At 48.7% G+C, this 25,734-nt stretch overlaps 1 protein-coding gene across 3 annotated transcripts; it reads right to left on the reverse strand.

Moving 5' to 3' along the window:
• Positions 1 to 9,517: 9,517 nt before the first annotated feature.
• On the reverse strand, positions 9,518 to 17,662 carry LOC122419610 (serpin A3-1). 3 transcript variants are annotated; one of them, XM_043434313.1, is made up of 6 exons: positions 17,572 to 17,618; positions 16,494 to 16,633; positions 15,133 to 15,759; positions 12,262 to 12,532; positions 10,989 to 11,136; positions 9,518 to 9,933 (listed from the first exon to the last, which is right to left on the reverse strand). In XM_043434313.1, exons 3-6 carry the CDS (start codon positions 15,755 to 15,757, stop codon positions 9,748 to 9,750), a joined length of 1,230 nt encoding a protein of 409 aa, XP_043290248.1. In that variant the 5' UTR covers positions 15,758 to 15,759; positions 16,494 to 16,633; positions 17,572 to 17,618; the 3' UTR covers positions 9,518 to 9,747. The 3 variants fall into 3 exon arrangements, with proteins under 3 accessions (XP_043290248.1, XP_043290247.1, XP_043290246.1); XM_043434312.1 differs by lacking the exon at positions 16,494 to 16,633 and having other exon boundaries at positions 17,576 to 17,662; XM_043434311.1 differs by lacking the exon at positions 16,494 to 16,633 and having other exon boundaries at positions 17,572 to 17,657.
• Between the last annotated feature and the right edge of the window lie 8,072 nt (positions 17,663 to 25,734).

The following is a 25,734-nucleotide window of genomic DNA, read 5'->3' on the forward strand; positions in this document are numbered from 1 at the left end:
GACCCCATGAACTGCAGCATGCCAGGCCTCCCTGTCCACCACCAACTCCCAGAGTCCACCCAAACCCATGTCTGTTGAGTCAGTGATGCCATCCAACCAACTCATCCTCTGTCGTCCCTGTCTCCTCCTGCCCTCAATCTTTCCCAGCATCAGGGTCTTTTCCATTGAGTCAGCTCTTTGCATCAGGTGGCCAAAGTATTGGAGTTTCAGCTTCAACATCAGTCCTTCCAATGAACACCCCAGGACTGCTCTCCTTTAGGATGGACTGGTTGGATCTTCGCAGTCCAAGGGACTACTTAAGACACACTGTTTAGTGTGAATTCTGCCTGTCAGTCCCCACTGGCCCTGAGCTCCCCCAGGAAGCAATTACATCTCATTGATTCTCCATTCCTAGCAGGTAGCTCAAGTCCCCACACATGGTAGATTTTTGGTCTATGTTTAGTGAATGAATGAATGAATTTTATATAAGAAAAGAGTATTCAGTTCAGTTGCTCAGTCATGTCCAACTCTTTGAGACCCTGTGGTCTACAACACACCAGGCTGCCCTGTCCATCACCAGCTCCCAGAGCTTGCTCAAACTCATGTTCATCGAGTCCATGATGCCATCAAACCATTTCACCCTCTGGCATCCCCTTCTCCTCCTGCCTTCAATCTTTCCCAGCATCATGGTCTTTTCTCTGCATCAGGTGGCCAAAGTATTGGAGTTTCAGCTTCAGCATCAGTCCTTCCAGTGAATATTCAGGACTGATTTCCTTTAGGATGGATGGACTGGTTGGATCTCCTTTCTGTCTAAGGGACTCTCAAGAGTCTTTTCCAACACCACAGTTCAAAAGCATCAATTCTTCAGCACTCAGCTTTTTTTAGAGTGCAACTCTCACATCCATACTGGAAAAACCATACTGGAAAAACCATAGCTTTGACTAGACAGACCTTTGTCAGCAAAGTAATGTCTCCGCTTTTTAATATGCTATCTAGGTTTGTCATAGCTTTTCTTCCAAGGAGTAAGCGCTTTTTAATTTCATGGCTGTAGTCACCATCTGCAGTGATCTTGGAGCCCTAGATAATAAAGTTTGTCACTGTTTCCATTGTTTCCCCATCTATTTGCCATGAAGTGATGGAACCAGATGCCATGATCTTAGTTTTTTAAATGTTGAGTTTTAAGCCAACTTTTTCACTCTCCTCTTTCACTTTCATCAAGAGACTCTTCAGTTCTTTTCCGCTTTCTGCCATAAGGGTGGTGTCATCTGCATATCTGAGGTTATTGATACTTCTCCCAGCAATCTTGATTCCAGCTGTGCTTCATCCAGCCCGGCATTTCATATGGTATATTCTGCATATAAATTAAGTAAGCAAGGTGACAATACACAGCCTTGAAGTACTCTTTTCCCAATTTGGAACCAGTCTGTTGATCCATGTCCTGTTCTAACTGTTGCTTCTTGACTTGCATACAGATTTCTCAGGAGGCAGAAAAGAGAATAAAATCATAAAATTTTCAATCTGGCTACGATATTCAACAAAGCAGATTATCAGACAAATGGGTATATAGAGACTGGTGTCATCTCTGCTGATAAAAATCTGATAGGGAACAAACATTGACAGAAAAGGCTTTCCTAGAGGCTGAGTTTTAGTAGTTTCTTCTTTTTATTTTTTTTTTATTTTTATTTTTTGTTTCTTCTTTTTAAAGACAAGAGAGCTCAAGTTTAGAAAAGTTAAGGATTGGCCAAGGACACCTAGGAAACCAGAGGCACAGTGGAGAGGTATGATCATGATCAATTCTGTCAATAATTAATCCAATTCCAGAGGGGCCAGGCAGGACTGTGACAGGGTAGCCAGGATGGTTAAGGGTTGGGGAGGGGTCTCAAAGGAGCAGAGAAGTGCTTGTGCTCCAGGAGAAGCGCTGAGACCCTAGAATGGGGTTTTCCAAAGGATGCCCATGGACCACTAGTTCTTTGAACAGATAGTGTTTGAATGTCCACTACATGCAGAGCACTAGGAACTGAGCTTTGAAGGACACAGGCAGGCCTCTGCCCTCAGACAGCTAACCCTCTAGCGAGAAAGCCATACGGTCATATTGTGTCAGATGGGCCAAAGAAAAACTAAAGCAGGGTAGAGAGTGATGAGGACAGAGGCAGTGAGGATAGAGGTGGGACTTCTCTGAGAAGGTGACCTGTGAGCAGAGAATGAGTGGAGTGAGGGAGTGTGCCATGCAATGGGCTGGGGAAAGGCAGCTCTAGCAGCTAACAGCAAGTGCAAAGGTCCTGAGGCAGGAAGCCACTTACATTCTAGAACAGCAGGAAAGCCAGGGTGGTTTGAGTAAAGGAAGGGAGGGGAAGGATAGTCAGAGGAGAGGGCAGAAAGTTGGCAAGAGCAGATCATGTGGGTCCTCGAGGTTGTGGTGAGGAGTGTGGATTTTTTTCTCAGAGATCTGGGGGCTATCAGGGGTCTCCAGCAAGAAATAAACAAATCTGATTTGTGATAGAGGCTGACACACCAGAAGGTATGGTGACAAAGGCTGGTTCCATGTACCGAAGGGTCAGCTAAGGCCCTAACTGACATAGATTCTGGTTCCCCCTGAGACCTGCTGAGTCAGAATCACTAGGCAGGACATGGCCTCAGGTCCACCAGGGGAACAAAGCCTGCTGCCTCCTGGGGGCCTGCCCTGAGCCAGGTCCTGGGCAGGGTCCCCAGTCAATGATCACTGTGATTTCCTATAGCCCTGGGATGAGGGATCCTGACGTCACCCTACAGAAAGGACCAAGCGGCCCAGAGAGGTCGGGTGACCTGAGGAAGGGGGCGGGGCCCCTGTGCAGCAGTGGAACCTGGAGCTGAGCCCAGGTCCCCAGGACCCCCCTCCACAGGAGGCTCTTCCCGCACCTGCACCCCCTCAGCAGCTCCCTGCAAGTGCAAGACCAAGGATGAGAAACGGGGCTCAGATGGGCTAAGTCAATCACCCAAGGTCAGGCTCTGGGATAAGAGGATCTGAGGAGGGGTCAGCTGGAGGAGGGGCTCTGAAGGTGTCTGATGAGACTGATGCTCTGTATGTGAGCCTAGCAGGCAGTGGGGTGGGAAGGGGGCTTGTGCGCCATCTGGAGAGGCAGAAGGCCCCTCCCAGGCCAGGGGATGCAGCTGGAGGAGACCCAGCTGACTTGAGACCTATGATGCCTCTGGATTCCAGGGACCGGTGTGGAGGAAGCCAGATCCCCACCCTGGGTTGGTGAAAAAGAACTTCCATGAACGGGGAGGTCAGGGCACTCCAGCAGGTGCACAAGGTCCCTGGCCTTCTTTTCAGACCAGCTGTCTGCTCCATGATCCTCTCATCTGGTCAGGAATAGGCCCCCGCTGGACTCTGGTCTTAGTCCTGACTCCACCACCTACCAGCTGCTGGGCCTTGGGCAGCTTCCTCACCTTTCTGAGACTCCCCTTTTTTCTCTATTAAATGGCAGTGTGAAAATAGTGCTCACCACCAATGACTGGTAAAAATGAAAAGAGGTCAGGATCATGCGGCATTTGCACAGTGCCTGGCACAGGGCAGACATTCCAGGAATATCATTACAGTAATGATGACCATTATTGCTGTGTCCTTTCCTGCTTCTGCTTCCAGGCCAAGGACCCCTGAGCATGAAGGGCCCTCCGTGGTGGCCACTGATCACTGTGCTCTTGGCTGTGGTTCACTGTCTGGCCCAAGAAAATTCTGATCATACCAATCTCAGCCCCCAGGACAGCCCTAGACAGCCACAAAATCTCCAAGAGCAACATAGGCTTTGCCTTCAGCCTCTACAGATGGTTGACCGTGGATGCCTCTGGATAGAACATTCCCTTCTCCCCAGTAATCATCTCTTTGGCCTTGGGCATGTTCTTTCTTGGGGTCCAGCACTCAGCAGCGCCTACCTCCTGGAGTGCCTGGTTCAACCTCATCGTGGTGGCGAGCCCAGGATGCGGAAGGCTTCCAGGATCTATCACTCAGTCTCCCTGAGCAGGAGCCCCAGCTCCTTCTGATCATGGGCAGTAGAAGATCAGTGGCCGGAGCCCATGGGCCAGCCAGGAACCCCCGAGGCCCTGAAAACATCCACGAGTGTGTAGAAAAACAGACTCAGGGGAATCTTGAGGCCTGGGTGGAAGAGCTCAGGGTGACACTACCGCAGTCTTGAGAATCACATGCTCCTTGGAGGTGAGACAGGGTATATCCAGTGTGGAATCTCCATCTGGGAATCATGGCTTCAGTCACTCCCCAGACCCACCCTGCTCAGCATCTGGGTAGCCTCTCCTGCTGACTTAGACAGAGGAGGCACTCAGTCAGCGTCTGCCCTCTGAAGCCTGGATGCTTCTGCTTGAATACCTCCAGTGATGGAGAACGCATTGTCTCTCCTGTTTTAATGCTACTTGTTGAAAGTAAAAGTGTTAGTCATTCCGTATGCCCGACTCTTTGTGACACCATGGACTATAGCCCACCAAGCTCTTCTGTTGATGGAATTCTCCAGGCAACATTACTGGAATGAGTTGCCAATCCCTTCTCCAGGGGATCTTCCCTACCCAGGGATTGAATCCGGGTCTCCTGCACTGCAGGCAGATTCTTTACCGTCTGAGCTACTTGTTGAGTTTCTTTCAAAGAAGGGTTTTCTAGCTTCACTGCCCATGACAAATTCCTGGGGACTTTGTTTAACATGCAGGTGCCCTGCACTCACCCCAGGAGATCCTGATTTAGGGCAAAAGTAAGTCAGGGACTCTGCATTTCAGAACTCCTCGTTTCTTTCCCCAGCAAGTGATTCTTCTGCAAAAGGACTGTGAGGACTGCAAGAGGACTATGGAGGAATCCTGGAGGCAAGTACTAAATTAAGGAACATGAGTTCCTTCCCTCTGGCAGGTCCCCAAAGGCATGGATTAATGCAAGAAGAATGCCATCACAAGGAGGTCTTTTATTTTTTCCAAAAGAGCCAGTAAAGTTACATGCCTCCCTCTTAATTACGCTCCTAATTCAGCAAATGAATTCAGTCTTCCTCATATTTGTACAGTACTCTCTGGGTCTCCAGGGGTATTCACACCCATTATCTCCTTTGACCTGCTCACCTGGATGAAGCTGATGGGGCTAAGACTGATGGTCCCATTTTATAGATGAAGAGACTGATATTTTAAAAGAAAAATAGTTGTTATCCTGAGGCATCATGGCATTATTCATATACACATCTATGGATTGTCATCATGTGTTATATGTAAGTGTTTTATATACATGCACACATGAAATCTAAATATGAAATCCTTATCATCATGCCAGGCATTGTGCATAATTAGTTTTTGTTGAAATCTCTTTGCGTCTCAGCAAGGTAGACAGTATCATGTCTACTTGAGAGGCTGGAAAACTGAGGCACAAATGTTAGGTATCTGCCCCAGATCTCAAAGCCAGGCAGACCCTCACCTTCAGATCCACACCTACCTCAGAGCAGTTGGTACCATAGGATACATTTTTTTCTCTAAAATTAACCAATTTCTGGAGAGGTTAAAGAGACTAGGAAGAGCAATCCTATTTATGTAGCGTTATACTCTTATGCTAAGGTAACAGTATTCACCTCCATTTTACAAGCAAGGAAACAGAAGCTCAGGGTGGTGAGGGGCCTCGCCCCGCAGGATCACACAGGTAATAAGGGACAGCCCAGATACTTTGGCCACCTGACGTGAAGAGCTAATTCATTGGAAAAGACCCTGATTCTGGAAAAGATTGAAGGCAAAAGGAGAATGGAATGGCTGAAGATGAGATGGTTAGATAGCCTCACAGACTCAATGGACATGAATTTGAGTAAACTCCGGGAGACAGTGGAGGACAGAGGAGCCTGGCATGCTGCAATCCATGGGGTCATAGAGTTGGACACAACTTAGCAACTGAACAACAGCAACAAATCACCTCTGTTATCTTCCCCTTAGGACTGTGCCATGCTGCAGCCCTGGTGCTGGTCACCCCACCTCCTGAATCTTTCCTGAGGGAATGGGCCCAAGGCTCCAGCATCTTTAAAGCACATAAGCCAACTCCAGCCTAGCTCTTGCCAACTGGAGACTAAACTCTAGAAAGGTCGTCTGCCCCCCTCCACCTCTACCTCTTTCCCCCTCCAGCCAGGGCAGGGCTCCTCTCACTAGGCTGGCCCTGCTTTCTCCCTGCCTCCTGTGGCTTTAGATCACTGCATCCCATGGACCACTCATCCTTCCCTTACCCCTAAGGCCCCTCTCGTCCCCTGAGTACCTCTCCCGTGGTCCTGGAGTGACAGCTTTTCTCCAATGCATCCTCTCCTTGGTGCTCTGCCCTTTCAGGATTTCTCCTCTTCACATCCTATGGTACCCAGCTTAGGGGGCCTCCACCCATCACTGCTCACATGCTTGTCCTGGGGGCAAGAATCCTCGTGCTTCCCTCCAGCCTGATTCTCTCCTGAACTCCCCTGAGCTGATCCCTTGGTTGCCTCTGGGGAATCACACACCTGGGGTTCAAACCCAGAGGGGTCCCCTCCCCCACAACCTGCTCCTCCTGCTGTGGGTCCTTCCTCGGGAGTTGCTTTGTCATCAACCAGGAGCCAAACTGACGGTGGGTTGTTTTTCCTTCTTCTACTCACATCCACCCACAGTCGTATAATGCTCTCTTCACAGGCTTCCAATCTTCCCATTCTCCCTCTCAAGCCTGGACCCGTTTTGGCCCCAATTCCTGCCATAAACTGTTGAATACTAAGAAGTGGAGTATTTCCTGCCATATCAGTAAACAATGATGTCACAGTTCAGTTCAGTTCAGTCCCTCAGTTGTGTCCGACTCTTTGCGACCCCATGAATTGCAGCACACCAGGCCTCCCTGTCCATCACCAGCTCCCGGAGTTCACCCAAACCCATGTCCATTGAGTCGGTGATGCCATCTAGCCATCTCATCCTCTGTCATCCCCTTCTCCTCTTGCCCTCAATCTTTCCCAGCATCAGGGTCTTTTCAAATGAGTCTGCTCTTCTCATGAGGTGACCAAAGTATTGGAGTTTCAGCTTCAACATCAGTCCTTCCAGTGAACACCCAGGACTGATCTCCTTTAGGATGGACTGGTTGGATCTCCTTGCAGTCCAAGGGACTCTCAAGAGTCTTCTCCAACACCACAGTTCGAAAGCATCAATTCTTTGATGCTCAATTTTCTTTACAGTCCAACTCTCACATCTATACATGACCTCTGGAAAAACCATAGCCTTGACTAGACAGACATTTGCTGACAAAGTAATGTCTCTGCTTTTCAATATGCTGTCTAGGTTGGTTATAACTTTCTTTCCAAGGAGTAAGCGTCTCTTAATTTCATGGCTGCAATCACCATCTGCAGTGATTTTGGAGCCCAGAAAAATAAAATCAGCCGCTGTTTCCAGTGTTTCCCCATCTATTTGCCATGAAGTGATGGAACCAGATGCCATGATCTTCGTTTTCTGAATGTTGAGCTTTAAGCCAACTTTCTCACTCTCCCCTTTCACTTTCATCAAGAGGCTCTTTAGTTCTTCTTCACTTTCTGCCTTAAGGGTGGTGTCATCTGCATATCTGAGATTATTGATATTTCTCCCGGCAATCTTGATTCCAGCTGTGCTTCCTCCAGCCCAGCATTTCTCATGGTGTACTCTGCATGTAAGTTAAATAAGCACAGTGACAATATACAGCCTTGACGTACTCCTTTTCCTATTTGGAACCAGTCTGTTGTTCCATGTCCAGTCATCAGCAATTCTGGCCCCCCAAAAGTGAATTCCTGAGCCCTAAGGGTACTCAGGAAGAAGAACACCTGCTCCCTCTTGCAGGATTCAGGCTGCAGTCACTCCCTATGGTGAGCATTGAGGAACTCTGGATGTGAAAAACACAGGATACTTGTCCCAGATAGTTGAGGCGCATGAGAAAGGAGTGATTGCAGTGAGCCCAGACTCCCGCATCTTCCCATATATAGAAAAGATCTAGATTCCTTAACTTGAGATATCTGGTTTTCTTTAATTCACAAAAAAATTTTGATGTTCAGATGACATGCCCTTTGTTGCAGACTTCTGTATAACTTGACTCCTCTCCCTACCTTCCGGCAACAGTTTTCTCAGGGTTACTAGAGATGCTGTCTCTCAGGTTTGAAGTCCTAAAAATTTCCACCAAATAAAACATAACTCTCAACTTTTAGGTTGTGACTATTTTTTATTTTGACAATACCCAGCCTGTATCCCTGACATAGATCCTGAATCACTTCTCTACATAGCAGCCAGAGTCATTTCTCTACCATGCACATCTGCTCACATCAACGCTCTGTTTAAATTCCTTTAAAGCTGCCCAGGACTCTATGGAATCCTAGAGTATCCCTACTGAATGCCAGGCCACTTGAGGTCCAGTGGCTCCATCACGGCCCCACCCTCTGTGTAAGCCCTTCAATTCCTACTCCAGATCTGCCCACATTTTTCCAGTTTCTTGAAAATGTCACCCTCACTCTTTCTCCTGCTCAGAATATTCTCCTCTCTCTTCACTCCATGACATTCTTATTCTTCCTCTGATGACATCACAGAAATCACCTCCTCCAGGAAGCCTTTCCTGACCTCCTGAACTAAGTTTGGCCTTCTGCTCTCAGTTTCCAGGGCCTTGCTTCCTCATACATCCTGCCTATCAGATCTGAAGTTCTAGAGGACCATCACTGTGGAAACATTTATGGGGCAGAATGGCTCTGCAGCTCAGAGTATTCTGATGGAGGAGGTTGGGATAACATTCTGCCAGCCATAATTAGTAGCTGTGTAAACTTGAGGGAAATTACAGAGGCTCTCTGTTCCTTGGTTTCCTTATCTGAAAAGTAGGGTGAGTAATAGGATGTATCTCCTATGATCATCACGAGGACTAAAAATGGGTTATTCCAGGTAGAGGTCTTAGCAGGCTACCTGAGAGAATTCGACCCTTCAGTTATGGATGACACCATCATTACCACTAGGAGCTGTCCTCCCTGGAGATCACACAGCCGTCCATACATCAGTAGGATGCAGGGCTGGGTGTTGCTCTTATCACAGGTGTATATTTGCTGCTCTTTCCCTCCTAGGACACCTCTTCTGCCTGCTGATGGGGATTCACTGTTCGGGGAGGAGGTGGAACTGGTCAGGAGGTGGAGGTGCTCAGCTGGGATCCTGGAAACAGTTAGTCTCCCAGGTTTGCTGCTGGGAGGCAGAGGGGAGGTTCTGGGGGAGGAAGACCCAGCTCAGCTGCAGGATCGAGGAGTCCAGGGGCCGTGCCAGAAAAGGGCACAGTGTGGGCCCTGGGGAGGGAGGGGTGAACCTGGACCTGGAATCAGAGCCCCTGAACGTGGGCATCGGGCAGCAGGACCCATTTTAGTCCTGGACCTGTGGTCCAGCAGGCTTGGTCACAGGTGCGAAGCCTGCTCCTGGGCCAGCTGGTGAAGCTGGGGCAGAGGGAGGGGCTCGGAGTCTGGGATGGGCTGAACAGATGTGGTAAGTCGGGGTCGGGGGGTTGGCCTCAGGGCTCAGGCAGCAGCAGGGTGGAGACACACGGGAAAGAGGCCAGTCCAAGGAAGGTGCTTTATTGCTCTCAGAGGTTTCAGAGCCTCCTTGCGACCCGGACACAGACTCCCTGTGCATGAACAGCCTGAGCAGAGTCACTGTCGCCTCCCCAGAGGTGAGCAGGTGGGGACAGGCAGGGTGGATCTTCAGTGCACAGGGGCCAGTCTGCACCCAGGGACCTGGGCACCCTGCTCCTTAGGGAGGGGACCCACAACTCAGAGGGGAACTCTAGACTTAACTGGGGTTGGTGACTTTCCCCAAAAAGATGATGCTCTGGGTGTCTTTGAGAACTATGGCAATCAGGAAGGGCCTGTCGAAACGCACAGTGATTCTCAAGATCGTTCTTTCCATGCTGATTCCCGTGGCAGCAGCTCCTTCCGTGCCCTCCTCGTCCACATCCAGTGCAGCGCTGTGGACCACCTGTGGGGATACCAGAGCAGTACCCACCAGAGACAGGGTGAGCAGAGGTGAGCACTCACCTAGCACCTCTAAGGGGGCTGACATTCACCCACCTGCTGCTGGCCTGTCGCTCTGCTGTCTGTCTGTTCTATTTATTTGTCCTCCCAACAAACTGCCCTGTTCGCATAGTTGTGATACACAGATGTGCAAACTGAAGGCCAAGTCTGTGAGTGATGTGCCCAACATCCGAGGCAAAGAACAGGGACTCACTCTCCTAACCCAGAGACTGTGCGGCCTCCAAAGACCCCCTAGTCAGGGGGAAGGGCCAGGTCAAGGCATTTTTCTTACAGGCAACTGTCCACAGTCCCTCCAAGTCGAAGCATCTGATGGGCGAGCACTGCTTTCTGCTCCTCTCCTGCCCCAGCTGACGTGCCCCTGAGCCCTCAGCCACCTTGCCGAGGATTGGCTTCCCATCCCTGGACCACAAAGCCGCAGAGCCCCTGTGTCTCCTTCACCAGGTCCTCTGGCAGGTGGGGTGCAGGGGAGACTGCGGGGTTGCCCGGCCACCCCCACCCCACCATTCACTCTGACTTCTCTGCCTCTAGGACCACAGGACCAGGACACTGGGTGTTCCTCTCACGGGCTCTTAGTACATTTTCACCGTGATTCTTCATAGACTTTGTTAGTACCTATAACCTCTTACCTGCTCTGCTAGGCACCAAACAGGAACCAAGAACTATATGCTCCTTTTAAATATGAAAAGTTGGGGGATGCAGAAATGTGATCATTCCCCTCCATAGGCAGTGAAAGATGGAGCCTGACATGGGCTCCACTGCTGTTTCCACTCCGGGTCCTTCCCAATGACGGGCTTCTGAGTCACTTTATAACTCAGGGAAGGTGGGACCTGATGTCACCGTGATTGCAACCAGCTCTCCTGGGCTTGGGAGTCCCAGGGAGGGAGACTGAGTCACAGGGAAAGCATTTATTTTACAAATTCCAGATGACCTGCCATCTGCCTGAGCTCCACGTTTCACGCTTTGATAGGAGGATGAATTGTCTACACTTAACAGACTCACCTGGGAAACTACCAGGTCCGCAGTCCCTGTGATTCCTGACAGGTCAGCGCCGCCGAAGATTTTCTTAATACCCAGCTGGGAGAGGATGTCATTCAGCTCATAGTCGCTTTTGATGGAAAATTTTGGCAGGTAGAGTTCATGTATTCGTCTAGGAAAATACATTTTAACACCTGCTTGAAAAGATGTCCGCCTTTTTCCACCTCACAGCATGATCTTCCAAGGATTCCTCTTAACCATCCCCCTTCTCCCTGGAATAAGGACTCTTTTTCTCAATTTCTAGACCTCTCAGGCTAAATCTCCTTATTTTGTTAATTTTCCATTCCAATCTGCAGGAGTCTAACATGCCAGCAGGCACCAGGACAGGGGGAGGTTAAGGAGTCTGCAAGGCCCCACGTGACCTGAGTCCACCGCTGGGGGACCCTGACCTCCCAGCTTCCCCTCTCACCCCTCTGCCCTCCTGCTCTGGCCTCACTCATCCTCAGCCACACCAGGCTCGCTCCTCCTCAGAGCTTTGCCCTGCTTATTCCCTTGGCCAGAGATGCTTTTCCCAACACACCCAGAAGGGTCAGCCTCCGACTGCAATGTCACCTAAGGGCCACCCTATTTCCAATCACAAACTACCTCTGGATACAGTTTTCTTCACCCTTTTACTGTGCTTTACTCTCCCCACCTCCCCATTTCTCCCCTCTCAACGTACTGAGGAATTTACATTTCTTTCCAGTCTGTCTCCCACAATTATAGAGTGTCATGAGGACAGAAAATTTAGCGTTTTATTTGCTGACTACCCACAGGGTCTAAGTTAGTCCCTGAGGCATAGTATGTCCTCAGTTAATCTATACAACCAGTGCTGACTGGATGAATGAAAAAATGAGTGACTGTAATGGAAAGACAGTGCAAATATGGTCCTCAGGACCAATCACACCTTGGCCCACACCTGATTCTAATACCACTCCTTCTACCTTCAAGAGGAGGAGTCATGGCGAGAAGAACATGAGTGCTGGGGGTCATGTTGAGTCCTCATGACTCAGCTCTTCATAGTGTGAGATGAACCTTCGGCTCCCGCCCTATCAAAGGTCATCATCTTACAGAAGGATTCAAGCCCAGAGCCAGGCAGGCAGCAAAGAGCAAGGTCATCCCTGATGGGTTCTCCCACCATTTCCCACACCCCTGCACCCCATTTCTGAGGCCCTGTTGCTGGGGGTCAGGAGTCCAGGAAGAGGGGGAAGGACCGAGAAGGCAGGTGAACCCACAGCTCCGGGTCCTGGGGAGTCACCTGGGCTGCAGGGATTTCCGCCACCTCGTCAGGGTCTCCGGGTTCAGCTTGGCTTCCAGGTCCTGCATTTTGCCCTCGTCGGGGAGGATGAGGAGGGCGCTGTCATTGCTGGTGTACGTGAGCTCCACCAGCGTGCAGCCCAGCTCCTCGTCCCGGAAGTAAGGGGTTTCCAGGCCAATGCTCATCATGGGCACCTCCACTGTCTTGTTCTTGCTCACGTGGAACTCTGCCTGCTGAGTGTGTTTGGGGTCAAAGGGAGTCTTCCACTGGGCTGGAGGCGGGGGGACAGGTCAAGAGTCTGTGAGTGCAAGAGCTGAAGTCACTCCTCCTCGGTCCTGGTCCCTGAGCGGGGAAGACCCTCCCCACGCCAGCAGCCCCCATATCATGTACCTCTATGTGGGCCTGCTAGGTGTGCACATACCCCTGGGCAGGTGGTAAGCCTCTGGGGATGGGGGTGAACCCTGCAGGTCAGGATTGGGAAGCGGGATATGAAACAAAGCCGGTTAGTTGTGCTAAAGGCGAAGTCAACAGAAATGTGGAGGACAAGGGAGAGATGGGGATGAGACTGGGCCCGGGGAGATATGGGACCTCCTGGTCCTTTAAGGGGACATGTTTGTGACCAGGGGTTGGTCGTTGGCTTTGTAGGGAGGACACACGTCCCCACAGCCTCGTGAGCCCAGCTGGAGCAGGAGCCACACGGGGACCTGGAGGGCAGGGCGGGCTCAACAAAGGAGGGGGCTTGGGTGTCCCCCAAGGAAGATGGAGACCTTAGTGCCAGAGGGTCGGCTTCTTGGGGAGATTGGTGCCCTGGGGCTTCATGGAGGATTTATCCACCCCTGCTTCCTGCTTTGTTTCCACCCCTGCCTGTGTCCCCATGGTTAGAGACAGGGGGAGAGGGAAAGCTGGGCTGGTGGGGGTACCCCTGGGGAGGACAGAGTCCTGGGACAGGTCAGGGTGGTAGGAAATGAGAGCACAGAAAAGTCAAGGAACAATATAGTAGATGTGGCCTGGATTATTAACAATTTTCTAGAGAACTGGGAATCTAGGCCTTCACTTACAGAGAAAAACACAGATCCAGGAGGGCTCCCCAGGGCTCTGCCAGGAGTCCCCAGTTCATGGCATACATGTCCCCTCCAGCTGGTGTCCCTTAGGCACCTGCCCACCCCCTCGCTCAGTGATCATTTTTGTGTCTTTATTCCGTGTCCCTTTTGCACTGCTGGCTCCGTGTGTGAAATCTTTCTGCCTTCACTCTGCCCCTTATGAGTTTCCAGGATCAGGTTTGCAGTGTTGGGTTTCTACCAATGGGTTGGGCCCTGGACCAGCTAGAATCTGGAAAGGAGTCTGAACCGGGTATTGTCCTTCCCTGAGGCTTCCCTCTGGGGTTGGCGTTGTCAATGTTACCCTCATAGCTATAATGGAGCACAGCTGAAGTTCCTTGAGTTGGCCAGGCTGCTCAGAGGCTGTCACAGCATGAAGGCGGCCAACAGCCCCGCCTCCACCCGCTGAGACCAAGTCCCCCTGGAGGGAGCCCAGGTCAGACACAGCCCGCAGAGTGCGGAGCAGTGGCCTTCCCCACATGTGTTAAAAGAAGCTGGGGTTCCCGGCCACTCCAGAGTGACCTGAGAGGAGAGATCCTTCCTCCAGGCAGCCAGGCAAGTTTGAGAATAAAAAGACTCCCTATGGCTCAGACAAAGGGTTAATGGCTCCCTTGCCCTTGTGTGATGCAATGACAGCTCTGATTTAGAGAACCCCCAGATAGACAAAGACCCGTTAAGAAGCAACAGCTAGAACCGGACATAGAACAACAGACTGGTTCCAAATTGGGAAAGGAGTACATTAAGGCTGTATATTGTTCACCCTGCTTATTTAACTTCTATCCAGAGTACGTCATGGGAAATGCCAAGCTGGATGAAGCACAGGCTGGAATCAAGGTGGCTGGGAGAAATATCAGTAACCTCAGATATACAGATGACACCACCCTTATGGCAGAAAGCGAAGAAAACTAAAGAGCTACTTGATGAAAGTTAAAGAGGAGGGTGAAAATTCTTGCTTAAAACTAAACTTTCAAAAAACTAAGATCATGGCATCCAGTCCCATCACTTCATGGCAAATAAATGGGGTAATAATGGAAACACTGACAGATTTTCTTTTCTTGGGCTCCAAAATCACTGCAGGGGGTGACTGCAGCCATGAAATTAAAAGGTGCTTGCTCCTTGGAAAAAAAGCTATGACCAATCTAGACAGCATATTAAAAAGCAGAGACATTACTTTGCTGACAAAGGTACATCTAGTCAAAGCTATGGTTTTTCCAGTAGTCATGTATGGATGTGAGAGTTGGTCTATAAAGAATGCTGAGCACCGAAGAACTGATGCTTTTGAACTGACAAGTTGGAGAAGGCTCCTAAGAGTCCCTTGGACTGCAAAGAGATCCAACCAGTCCATCCTAAAGGAAATCAGTCCTGAACATTCATTGGAAGGACTGATGCTGAAGCTGAAACTCCAATACTTTGGCCACCTGATGCGAAGAACTGACTCATTGAAAAATACCCTGATGCTGAGAAAGATTGAAGGCAGGAGGAGAAGGCGATGACAGAGGATGAGATGGTTGGATGGCATCACTGACTCGATGGACATGAGTTTGAGCAACCTCCGGGAGTTGATGAGGACAGGCAAGCCTGGCGTGCTGCAGTCCATGGGGTCGCAAACAGTCGGAAACGACTGAGCAACTGAACAGACAGTCAGGACAGGGTCTTAGTGCCCAAGACCCCCTCACCGATGACAGCTCCCTCTATGATACCTAAAAACACAGTTGACTGAGCTGAGAACAAAAACTAAAGGTACATTTCCTTCTGAATCAAACAGGGCACCCACCTTTAAAGTAGATGTAATTCACCAGGACCAACTCTGTTCTTGGGGAAAGAAACTTGAACAGCTCCTCAATTTTCCCCTGGGTTTTATTCTTCACATACTCGTTTATTAGACTCTTGGCAGCTTCAGGATCCCTGAAGTTGGTCGAGAAGGCCTCGGAGGAATACAGCACCCGGGCATCTTCTATGAACTTGTCCAGCAGCTCCAGCTCCTTCTGCACAAACATGGCGTTTCCCGCGCTCAGCTGCAGCTGGTTGCTGGGTTTATTGAGCGTCTGCAGGAGGTGCTGGAAGCCCTGGTGGATCTCTTTCTCCTGGATCTCCGTGAGGTTGAACTTGAGACCTTCCAGGATCTCTGTCAGGGTGGACCCACGGGCCCCCAGAGACAGGAAGGCCAAGGCTATGGAGACACTCAGTGGGGAGAAGATGACATTCTTATTGGGGTTCTCCAAAGCCAACTGCTTGTAGAGGCTGAAGGCGAAGTCGGTGTTGCTGGAGGCTAATGTGTGGTCATCCACCCTTCTGCGTTGGTCCTTCACCATCACATTCTCCGGGAGGGAGTGGACACTGCAGATCCCAGCCAGCAGGAGCCCCAGAACCAGGAGGAAAGAAGTTCTCTCTGCCCTCATGTCTGAAAACAAAGCTCCTTAAGTCTCCACGTGTCAGATGACATCCCAGCCCCCCACCCACTGTCCCCCGTGGTCTCTGTTCTCTCGGCCTCTGCTGCTCTCTGACCTCCCAGGGGTAGGCACCCTCCTGGGCTCCCAACACACATGAGGGGGCTCTGGGCTCCCTCTTACCTTTGACCAAGTGCTGTGATTGGTACCAATTTCCACGGTGGAGAGATTGGGCAGAGCGGGGAAGGGGCTTTTCCAAGGTCTCACAGCAAGCCATGGAGGAGTGAGGGGGAGGAGCCTGGGGTGCCTGGCTCCAGGGTGGGGAAGCTGATGATGGGTGTGAGGTGCTGGCCAGTGAGAACCCATTTCCCTCCCAGGAGCTGACACCGTCAGAGGGGCCTAGGAAGCTGGGTTCCTTTCCCATCATGTCCCCTCTCTGTCCCCCCAGGAAGGAGCCCTGCACTCATCAGAGGACAGTGCACCTCTCCCCGCTTCTGAGGACAAGGGTGTGACCTCAGGGAGGCTCTCCCGTCGAGGTGCCTGGTCACAGAGAGGGTTCAGGAGAGAGGCCGCACAGGCAGCGGGAGCCGTGCTGGAGCCTGGCTGCCCTGAGCAGGGCTGGTGCAAAGAACAAGGAGGGCAGAGCGTTCTGCTCAGCCCTGCCAGGTGGACACGTGGAGGGTGTTTCCAAGAATAGCCTGGAAAGGCCTCCTAGTGAGGAGAAGCAGGTGAGCTCAGAGTCTCAGACCTGGTTGAGGATTTCGTTTGGACCACTTGTGAGTGCTGTGTGGTGACGAGCAGTGACTGAACCTCTCTGATCCTCAGTTCCCGCCTCCGTCCAACATGTGGAATGGCTCAGGTGACGTATAGGATGAAGGTGCTGGGCTCCTAAGAGGAGTTCCAAACGTGTCACCCCCTCCACTACCCACCTTCTCTAGGATTCTAGAAGCCAGACTGTGATTCCCTGGGGACAGAGGACAGAGCTACTGCCCAGAAGCCTCAGGAGAGACTGAGGTCAAATTGGTGACCTCAGCAAAGAGGGCTGTTTCCCTGCAGCCTCTGCCTCTCATCTCAGAGTTTAGAGGAAAGAGGGCTGCCGAGGTGGTGTGGTGGGGAGGGGAGGAGAAGGAGGAATGCAAAGGGAGGAGCCTGAGCTGAGTCTTGTCCACAGGCCAGGGAAAGGTCCCAAACAAGCCTGGGCACAGAGGTAAGCAATTGCCCCAACTTGGGGCTGATGCAACCGTTTCATTTCTTTAGAAAAGAGTTAAACGTTTTCCTCCAAATTAGATCTGGAGTAACTCCTGTATATTTGGCCATATTGGAGGGCTGGCTCTGTTCAGTTCCTGTCTGGCTCTGGACAGACTCAGTTCCTATCCACTTGGCTGGGCACCTTAGACAGTGGAGCCCAGAAAACCCCCCTGGAGACCCTGCAGCCTCTGCCCAGAGGGACCCGGTGCACTAATTCTGTCCCCTGGGCTGTCTGAGAGCAGCGCCCTGTGCCAGGCAAGGAGACGCACCTCAGGGCCCTCGGGGGACCTCTGACCTGATGGTGGATGCACAGATGGATAGAACACAGCTGACTCGAATCACAACCCCAAAGACTCAAAAGCAGAAACGCCCCCAGAAACCCTGGTGGCATGTCTCTCCCTTTGCAGGATGAAAACTGAGACCCAGAGAGTCTTCTTCAGAAAACTCAGAACCCTCCCAGCATCGGACACATGTCCTCCCACCTCCCTCCTGCCTCGTTCCACAGACCCCTGACTGAGGCCAGAACCACCCTGGGAAAGGGGTCCCTTGGCTCCCAGTGTGGGAGCATCACGGATTACCTGCCTCAGAGAGTGGGATGTGGGCAGTGGATCCAGAGCCGCCGCCTGCCTGGATGCTGGAGTTTCCTGGGTGCTGCTGTGTATTTATCCTGCAAAGCCCTCCTCCCAGCCTTGTGAAATGTAGGCGGGGACAGCACAGGACTCTGTCCTCTGACTGGAAATGGGCAGATGACCATTCCTGGTAACAGGTTTCATTAAATCTATTTGAATAACCTAATTATAGAAAGCACTAACTTTTTGTCCGTTAAAACTAAAAATACATTTTAAAAATTTCCCTTGAGAGTGTTTTCTCCTGTTTAAGAAAACTCATTGCAGAGTATGTGAAAATTCAGAAAATGTAAAAAAGGAGATTGAAAAATATCCCTGATTATTGTGACTTCTTAAAACAATGTTGGTCTTGTTAGTTCCCCCCATGTTTATGATATCCTCATTGAGGACCATGTAAAAATCCAAAGATTGTAGAGAAGGACGTTGGAAAACATTCCCTGGAATTGTGTCGTTCTGGGGCAACCCCACCAGCATTGTGCTGTGTTTCATTTATAAGCCACCTTTCTTTGTGTATATGTGTGTACCTGTGTGTATGTGGTAGGAATCACCAAACGCAATCTCAAATATGTTTTAACAGGTAATGCGCTTTGTCTACAGCAAGATTGACTTTCCCAGAGATGGGGTGTGAAGGCCCTGAGAGGGTTTACAGCACAAGGGCCTGAGACCTCTGCTCTCTGGTCCCATCTGTCTTTGGGGTTCTGTTGTGTCTCAGCCTTTGTCCTTACCCCTTCGTTACTGGTTCACCCCAATAGCTAGGTGATTTTCATCTCTGGCTTTGAGGTCTCCTTAGATTTCTCTTTGAGCTAATCCCAGGTGTTTCTAGGGCTCATGGGAAAATCCTTCCCTTTTATCCCTCATAGTCACAACCCTCCATCCATGACAACCCTTGACAGACCTTTGTGACCTGTAGGAGTCCCACCAAGCAGTTTGGAAACCACTGGCTTTGGACTGAATGCCTCAATCAAAGAAGTGCTCCTCGCCAGGTGTGACCTCAAGCTGCTGCTGCTGCTGCTAAGTAGCTTCAGTCATGTCCGACTCTGCATGACCCCATAGACGGCAGCCCTCCAGGCTCCTCCGTCCTTGGGATTCGCCAGGCAAGAACACTGGAGTGGGTTGCCGTTTCCTTCTCCAATGCATGCATGCATGCTAAGTCACTTCAGTCGTGTCCGACTCTATCCGACCCTGTGGACAGCAGCCCACCAGGCTCCTCTGTACACAGGATTCTCCAGGCAAGAATACTGGAGTGGGTTGCCATTTCCTTCTCTAGTGACCTCAAGCAATTTACTATAAATCCCTCATCCTTAATCTCCTCACCTCTGAAATGAAGATAACAAAATTTCCCTGACCAAGGTCTCTACAAACCCTAAGTGAAATAGCACTAAATGTAAGCTCTAGTAGGACAGGATTTGATAGTGGGGATGGGGGTTTGGGGGGATGATTGTACAGTGTTACCACCTCTAAGTACTTAGTAAATGTTTCTTGACTGCAAAGCATTGATATGACTAAGAAGATTTTGGCCCCACCCTTCCTGAAATGAAAGTTTACATCCTTTCAGGCACCAAACATTTCCAGAATAGTTACGTATTTTTAAGCTACACAGAATCCCAACGAAACAGTGGATGAAATAAAACTGCAGTTTATTTTCCTGCCATGTAGGTCCAGATGCAGGGGCCATCTGGGTGGGGTTGACATGTTGGCCCCTACTCTGTCAGGACCTAGGTTCCTTCTATCTTGTTCTGCCATTTCTCATGTTTATTTGCCCTTTCCCAGATGGATCACTGCTGAGTCCACATTCCAGTTAAGGGCCAGAGGGAAAGGGAAAAACACACCTATTTCTTTGAATGAAATGTGCTAAATGTTGCCTATGTCATTTCCACTTCTGTTCCGTCAGCCAGAGTTTGCTCTTACAGTCACACCTAGCTGCAAGGGTGGAGAAGGAAATGGCAACCCACTCCAGTGTTCTTGCCTGGAGAATCCCAGGGACGGGGCAGCCTGGTGGGCTGCCGTCTATGGGGTCACACAGAGTCGGACATGAAGCAACTTAGCAGAAGCAGCAGCAACAGCTGCAAGGGAGGCTATTTGCTGCAGCCAATATTCCACACTGAGTGCCATGCCCTAGCTAAAAATTGGGAAGGGGATAATTACCTTGAGAGACAATGAGAATAGACATTAGGTATCATTACTAACATTGTCCCAACCTTTTCCCTGTGTGTTCTCAAATTATCTAGCTCCAGGAGAGCTATCATTTTCCTTAAGACCGAAATGGCTTAGTCTGGACCTCCAGGCAATGTAAAGGCAGAAAAGTTTTCTACTTTTTCCAACTAACTTGAAGGATGGTGTAGAGGTCTAAAAAGTCCTGGGTGCCACCAGTCACCTAGAGTTCCAAGCTAATACTCCGGGGCCACAGGCACCTCTGGCCACCTCTGACCATCTTTCAGCCTCTTCTCTGAGCTTTCAGAAACTTTATTGGCCTGCTTGGTCCCTAGTATTCATACAAGACTTTTCTTCATTTGCACAGCATCGATGATGCAAGGACAGTCATGGCACAGCGTCACCAGGGCCTGATCAGAACATAAGGGAATTACGACACAGGATATAAACAAAGATAATATCAGTTGTACTGTTGCTGAACCTAATGGCTCCCATGTTTGAAGCAATACCCTCCAGGACATCTCTCTACAGGCCACTGAGGCTACAGAATTATTGGAACGTGTTTACCTCCTGAGCCAGGAATCCTTTTTCAATATCCCCTCCTCTGTGTCCAGGAGATCCCTTAAATATTTATGAACCACACAAAAGGAAAAAAAAAAAAATCAGTGGCATACTGATGATGTCTTAAGAGATACTCTTGGCCATGAGGAAAAAGCTTTGACACCATTACCGTATTCAAATGTGGCATGGGGACCAACTGCAAGAGCTTGTAGAAAGGCAAACTTTCGGGACCCATACCAGACCTACTAATACACAATCTGTCTTCTGATAATCTCCCCAAGTGATTCACATACATCTTATAGGTTGATGGGGCACAGCCATGTAACCTAAGATGCTGATGGGGAGCAGACTATGTGCTTAAAAAAAAAACAAAACAAAACGCAGAAGCCTGCAACATAGAGTCTTTGAAATTGCAGTTTGAAAGATATCGATTCAGGTAAAATGAAAAGTGTTCCAAGGAAGAGAAAGGTCGGGAGCTTATAATGACAAAAACCATGAGTCTGTTAAAGTTACCTGTCAAGAATTATGACTGACTCTGACACAAGAAAGGAAATGATTGCCCTTAAGAGATAGGCTGTCAAGATTTTTTAAAGATTGCAGTAAGTAGATAGGTAGTCATGAATTACTTTAGGATAAGAATCTGGTATGCATCCTGAATCTGAAGATTAGGCAGATGTTCTGGATGTTGATGTTAAGAAAATAATTGGTTAAAGTTCAGAATCCATTTGGACTGAGATATGTACTAGTCACAATTCTTAACTGCCCTCCAGACTCCATTTTAGAGAGTCTTAACAATCAGTTCAGTTTAGTTGCTCAGTCGTGTCCGACTCTTTGCGACACCCCATGGACTGCAGCATGCCAGGCTTCCCTGTCCGTCACCAACTCCCAGAACTTGTTCAGACTCATGTCCCTCAAGCTGGTGATGCCATCCAACCATCTCATTCTCTGTTGTCCCCTTCTCCTCCTGCTTTCAATCTTTTCCAGCATCAGGGTCTTTTCCAATGAGTTGGTTCTTTGCATCAGGTGGCCAAAGTCTTTTAGCAATATTGACTCCATTTTAATTTTCTAGTCAAATTTACACCTTTTGTTCAAGATCTTTTTGGCAAAAGCGTCGGTGATCAACTGCTTGTTTGCTTGGCATTAGCACTGACTTCTTTGGTGCTGGGAAGACTTCCTCCCAGAAAATCATGTCTTATGAGGGAGGGAAAGAGATGGTCATGCAGGAGACCTGCTTTTAGAGAGTTTATGGCCACGTTTGAGGAGCCATCTAGGAAGTGAGTCTTAGGCAGCACTCACTATAGGAGAAATTCATGGATCTTCATTAGGAGGAATCTTATAGGATAAATCAATCACCTCCAGAAGTCAGCTACCATTATCCTTTTGGAGGCTGTCATAGTACAGCAATGGAAGACACAAAGCCTATGAAATTTAAAATGATCGAGAACAAATTAGAAGAATGATTAGTATAACTAGCTGCAATTTTGATAATAATAAGGCACCAAGTCTAGAAGGGAGCCAGTTGAAGAAGATTTCTAGATGACAAGGTGTTGAAGCCTCTTTTTGCAATTTGAAATGTCTCTGATGATGGCCTTTGGTGTTTATATAAACTTTCTGAATCACTTTATACAACAACTGGCATAAAGCTTGCCTATACATGAGCTATTATGGTAATTTCCCTGAGGTTTATATCAAGTTGTCCAATCTTAGCTTGTATGGCTTCAGAAAAAGGGCAGTTTTAGTTCTCAGTGATTCTAAGTCAAAAAGATTATAGGAAAAACTGAAGACAGTTGTTTTGAGAGTCAGAGCCCGATATTGGAGGAAACTAGAATTCAGATCTAGTTTAATTTACAGGTAAATACCAAAACTTCAAAGACAGTTAACAGCACTAGAATCTATTATTCACAGAGGCACATTACTGAAACATGTTTCTCTCTAAAATCACCCTCATTCCACCAAATATTGCTAAATTAAGATTAATTTTTTCATTAAAGTAAGTCTGGTGTCAGCAAAATTGTCCTGATTATTTATCTAAGTGTAACAAAAAGCAGTTGATAACATAAGCTCTTTGGAATCTGCTTTCCTGGAACTTTTCACTAGGAGTCCTAGAATAAAATTTTATTTATTTATTTTTCCATTTATTTTTATTAGTTGGAGGCTAATTACTTTACACTATTGTAGTGGTTTTTGCCATACATTGACATGAATCAGCCATGGATTTTCATGTGTTCCCCATCCTGATCCCCTCTAACTTTTAAAGGCCTCTGAAGTCCAGGAAAGCCATGCCATATATTTACCATCAGATTTTACCTGCAATGCCTATAGATTTAGGTGAATTCCCTCCCTTCTTGAGATAGATCCCCCAAATATCTTGAGCTTCTTGTACTTACCAGGAAGTAACCTTCCTTACTCACCTAATTAGACAGCTGGGAACCTTGTAAGCAAGGTACCAGACTATTTTTCCTGGGGTTTTTTGGCTCTATAAAGTCAATCTTAGTTCCTTAAAGCTGCCTGGTAAAAATTGAGTTTATGCATACTCTTGAATATGATGTTCCAGACAAAATCTTGGTAATAACTCAATGTTTTTCCAGTTGTGTCCTATTCTAAAAAGAGCAGATTATTTTGAATTTATGCAAATGGTTAAATTGCTATGAAAATAAGCACACTCTTCAAAAGTTTCTGAGTCCTGGAGAGTTCAGGTGGGGAGAAATCCATAAATGTTTTACATTTGTTTACAAAGTTCAGTTCAGTTCAGTCGCTCAGTTGTATCCAACTCTTTGCAACCCTTCAAACCGCAGCACACCAGGCCTCCCTGTCCATCACCAACTTCATGTCCATTGAGTCGGTGATACCATCTAGCCATCTCATCCTCTGTCGTCCCCTTCTCCTCCTGCCCCCAATCCCTCCCAGCATCAGGGTCTTTTCCAATTAAACAAAATCAAATTGCTGCAAGTCACAGATGCTTTGAAAGAAAAGGGTTCCTTAAATCTGGAAGAACAAAACATAAAAAAAACAGACAATATTTAAACCAAAAAGTCATACAAATTATAATCATCCTTATCAGTTCATTCATTTTCATGAATTTAATTCTTGATTTTGCTTTCCTGCTTCCCTAGGGCCGTCCACCCCTGTCTGTTACAGACTTGGGTTCTTGGAGTCTTTAATCCAAGAGTAAAAATTGATAAAAGGCCAGATGAGAAATTCTGGCAAGGCTTTACTGGGACTTATGCTGCAACAAGAGGGAGCAAAAATAAAGAACAGATGCCCTTGTTTTGCTCCCTGAGTGGGAGGCAAGCTGGCAGGGATTACGGGCAGGGTCTCACTCAGTGAGGCTCCTTTGACAACTGTCTCTGCCCCTGTCTACTAGCTGAGTTAAGGCAGTTACTTTACCTCTCTGAACCTCTTTCATCAATTATGTCTCTTTAAGGAATTCTTAGGAGGAAGAAATGAGAATTCACAGCTACTCAAACTGCAGAGCAGTTTCCACCTTCTCTGTTATAGGCCAGGGGACGCTGGAATCTGCTGTCCCCTGGAAAACTATGGAGAGAGCAGATCTCTACTGCTTGACACCTATGCTCTCTGGACGTGTTCGCATGGACCTAGTTTTGCAGTTGCAGGGGAGATGCTGACTATAGACCGAAGGTGTGTTTGCAAATCCCCTTCAGCACAACCCAGCTGGCCTTTGGCCATGTCCCCACATGAATCAGATCTGGAAACAACTGCAGAAGCATTCAGCAGGATCAGGGAGAATTCCTGTCTCTGATTTGCCTGATGCTTCGTCATCCATTCCTCCTCCTGTTGTATCTTGTTTGCCTTTGAGGAATGAACTTTGGACTTTGCATCATCATTTTCCCTTTCAACACTGCCCTCCAGGCTCCAGGTGACATCTGAGAATTTCTGGGTAACAAGGACTGTTGAGATCAGAGCAGCCACCCCCATCCTAACAACTTTAACCACAATTCAGCCTCTCCAAGCCTCAGCCTCTTTCCTCAGTGTCAGACAGGACAGAAATGCCCTCCTTACTCACCCATTCAATTGTTCATTCATTCCACCCACTCATTTTTAATTAAGGCTCTTCTACAAAGGGCAGTGACATCACTGGATTCAGAAATTACAATATGCTGGCCATTTTAGAGGTATATCCACAAATTCCTTGATAATCCTGCCTTCAAGAGAGAGAGTTTAACTACCTTCTCCTGGAGCTCGAGTGGACTTAGTGGACATGTGTGCATGCTAAGTCACTTCAGTTGTGTCCAACTCTTTGGGATCCTATGGACTGTAGCCTGCCAGGTTCCACTGTGCATGGGATTCTCTAGGCTAGAATACTGGAGTGGGTTGCCATGCCCTCCTCCAGGGGATCTTCCCGACCAGGGATCAAACCCGCCTCTCTCACATCCCCTGGTCTGCTGAATCGGCCGGCAGGCTCTTTGCCACTGGTGCCACCTGGGACTTTGTGATTTGGTTCTAATGAAAGGAACATGGCAGAAGGGATGGGGTATCACTTCTGTGTTTGGGTTGTAAAAAGATGCTGCTTCTGTCTTGGGTTCTCTCTCTTTCTCACTCACACACATAGGCACACACACAGACTTGAGGGGAAGCCATGTGTGAAGCAGTCCTATGAAGAGACCCAAAGGCAAAGAACTGAGGTCTCTTGCCAACAGCCACGTGAGTAAGTCTGATCATGGAATTCTAGGTCTGGGCAGGTCTGTAGCCCTCCTGCCCAAGCTCACAAGAGAGAGTGAGAACCACCCAGTTTAGCACGTCCCAAATTCCAGACCCTCAGAAACTGTAAGATAATAAATATTGTGTCATTCCAAACTGTGAACTTTTACAATGATTTATTATACTGCAGGAGATTAACCCAAATCCACATCACCTGCCCACTTGACTCAGGCTAGGGGAAGTCAGGAAACCGGGACATTTGAACGTTAGAGAAGAGAGCAGGCCAGCGTCACAGCACTGCATGTGTTGGACAATTGATGCTTCAGTAAATGGGTTTTCCCTTTGCCTTCCCTGTTTTTATACAAATTATCAGTTCCTCCTCCACCGCACAGAGGCCTAGTCATAATGAGGACGTAACCACAGTGGAGCTAGTCTTTATGTTAAGGACTCAGGCTCTCACAGATACCTTCTAAGGCAGGTTCGGTTATTCAGTTTTATGAAGAAACTGAAGAACAAAAAGAGGAAGCAAATTCCCATGATTGCAGGGCAGTAAGTGCCTGGTGGGGATTTTGCACCAGGCCAGCTGGTTTCAGAGCCCACGCCCTTGTCCTTTCCAGGAAACACAGACCCACTCCTGGCTGACCTGTTCTCAACCTGGCCACAGAGACAGCGCGTGCAGCCCACGGAAAGGTAGAGGCATCCTGACTCTGCTCTGGGCCAGCCTGTGGGAAGATCTGGTACAGG

This window comes from Cervus canadensis, chromosome 17 (genome assembly GCF_019320065.1).
Source record: "Cervus canadensis isolate Bull #8, Minnesota chromosome 17, ASM1932006v1, whole genome shotgun sequence".
In the NCBI taxonomy this organism is placed as follows: domain Eukaryota; kingdom Metazoa; phylum Chordata; class Mammalia; order Artiodactyla; family Cervidae; genus Cervus; species Cervus canadensis.

Excerpts from the sequence above, each read along its gene's own strand:
- LOC122419610 (XM_043434312.1), bottom strand. The coding sequence starts at position 15,757 with ATGAGGGCAGAGAGAACTTCTTTCCTCCTGGTTCTGGGGCTCCTGCTG. Across the intron at positions 11,137-12,261 it reads CGGAAATCCCTGCAGCCCAG|ACGAATACATGAACTCTACC; the intron begins GTGACTCCCCAG and ends GTATTTTCCTAG. Across the intron at positions 9,934-10,988 it reads CGGACCTGGTAGTTTCCCAG|GTGGTCCACAGCGCTGCACT; the intron begins GTGAGTCTGTTA and ends GTATCCCCACAG.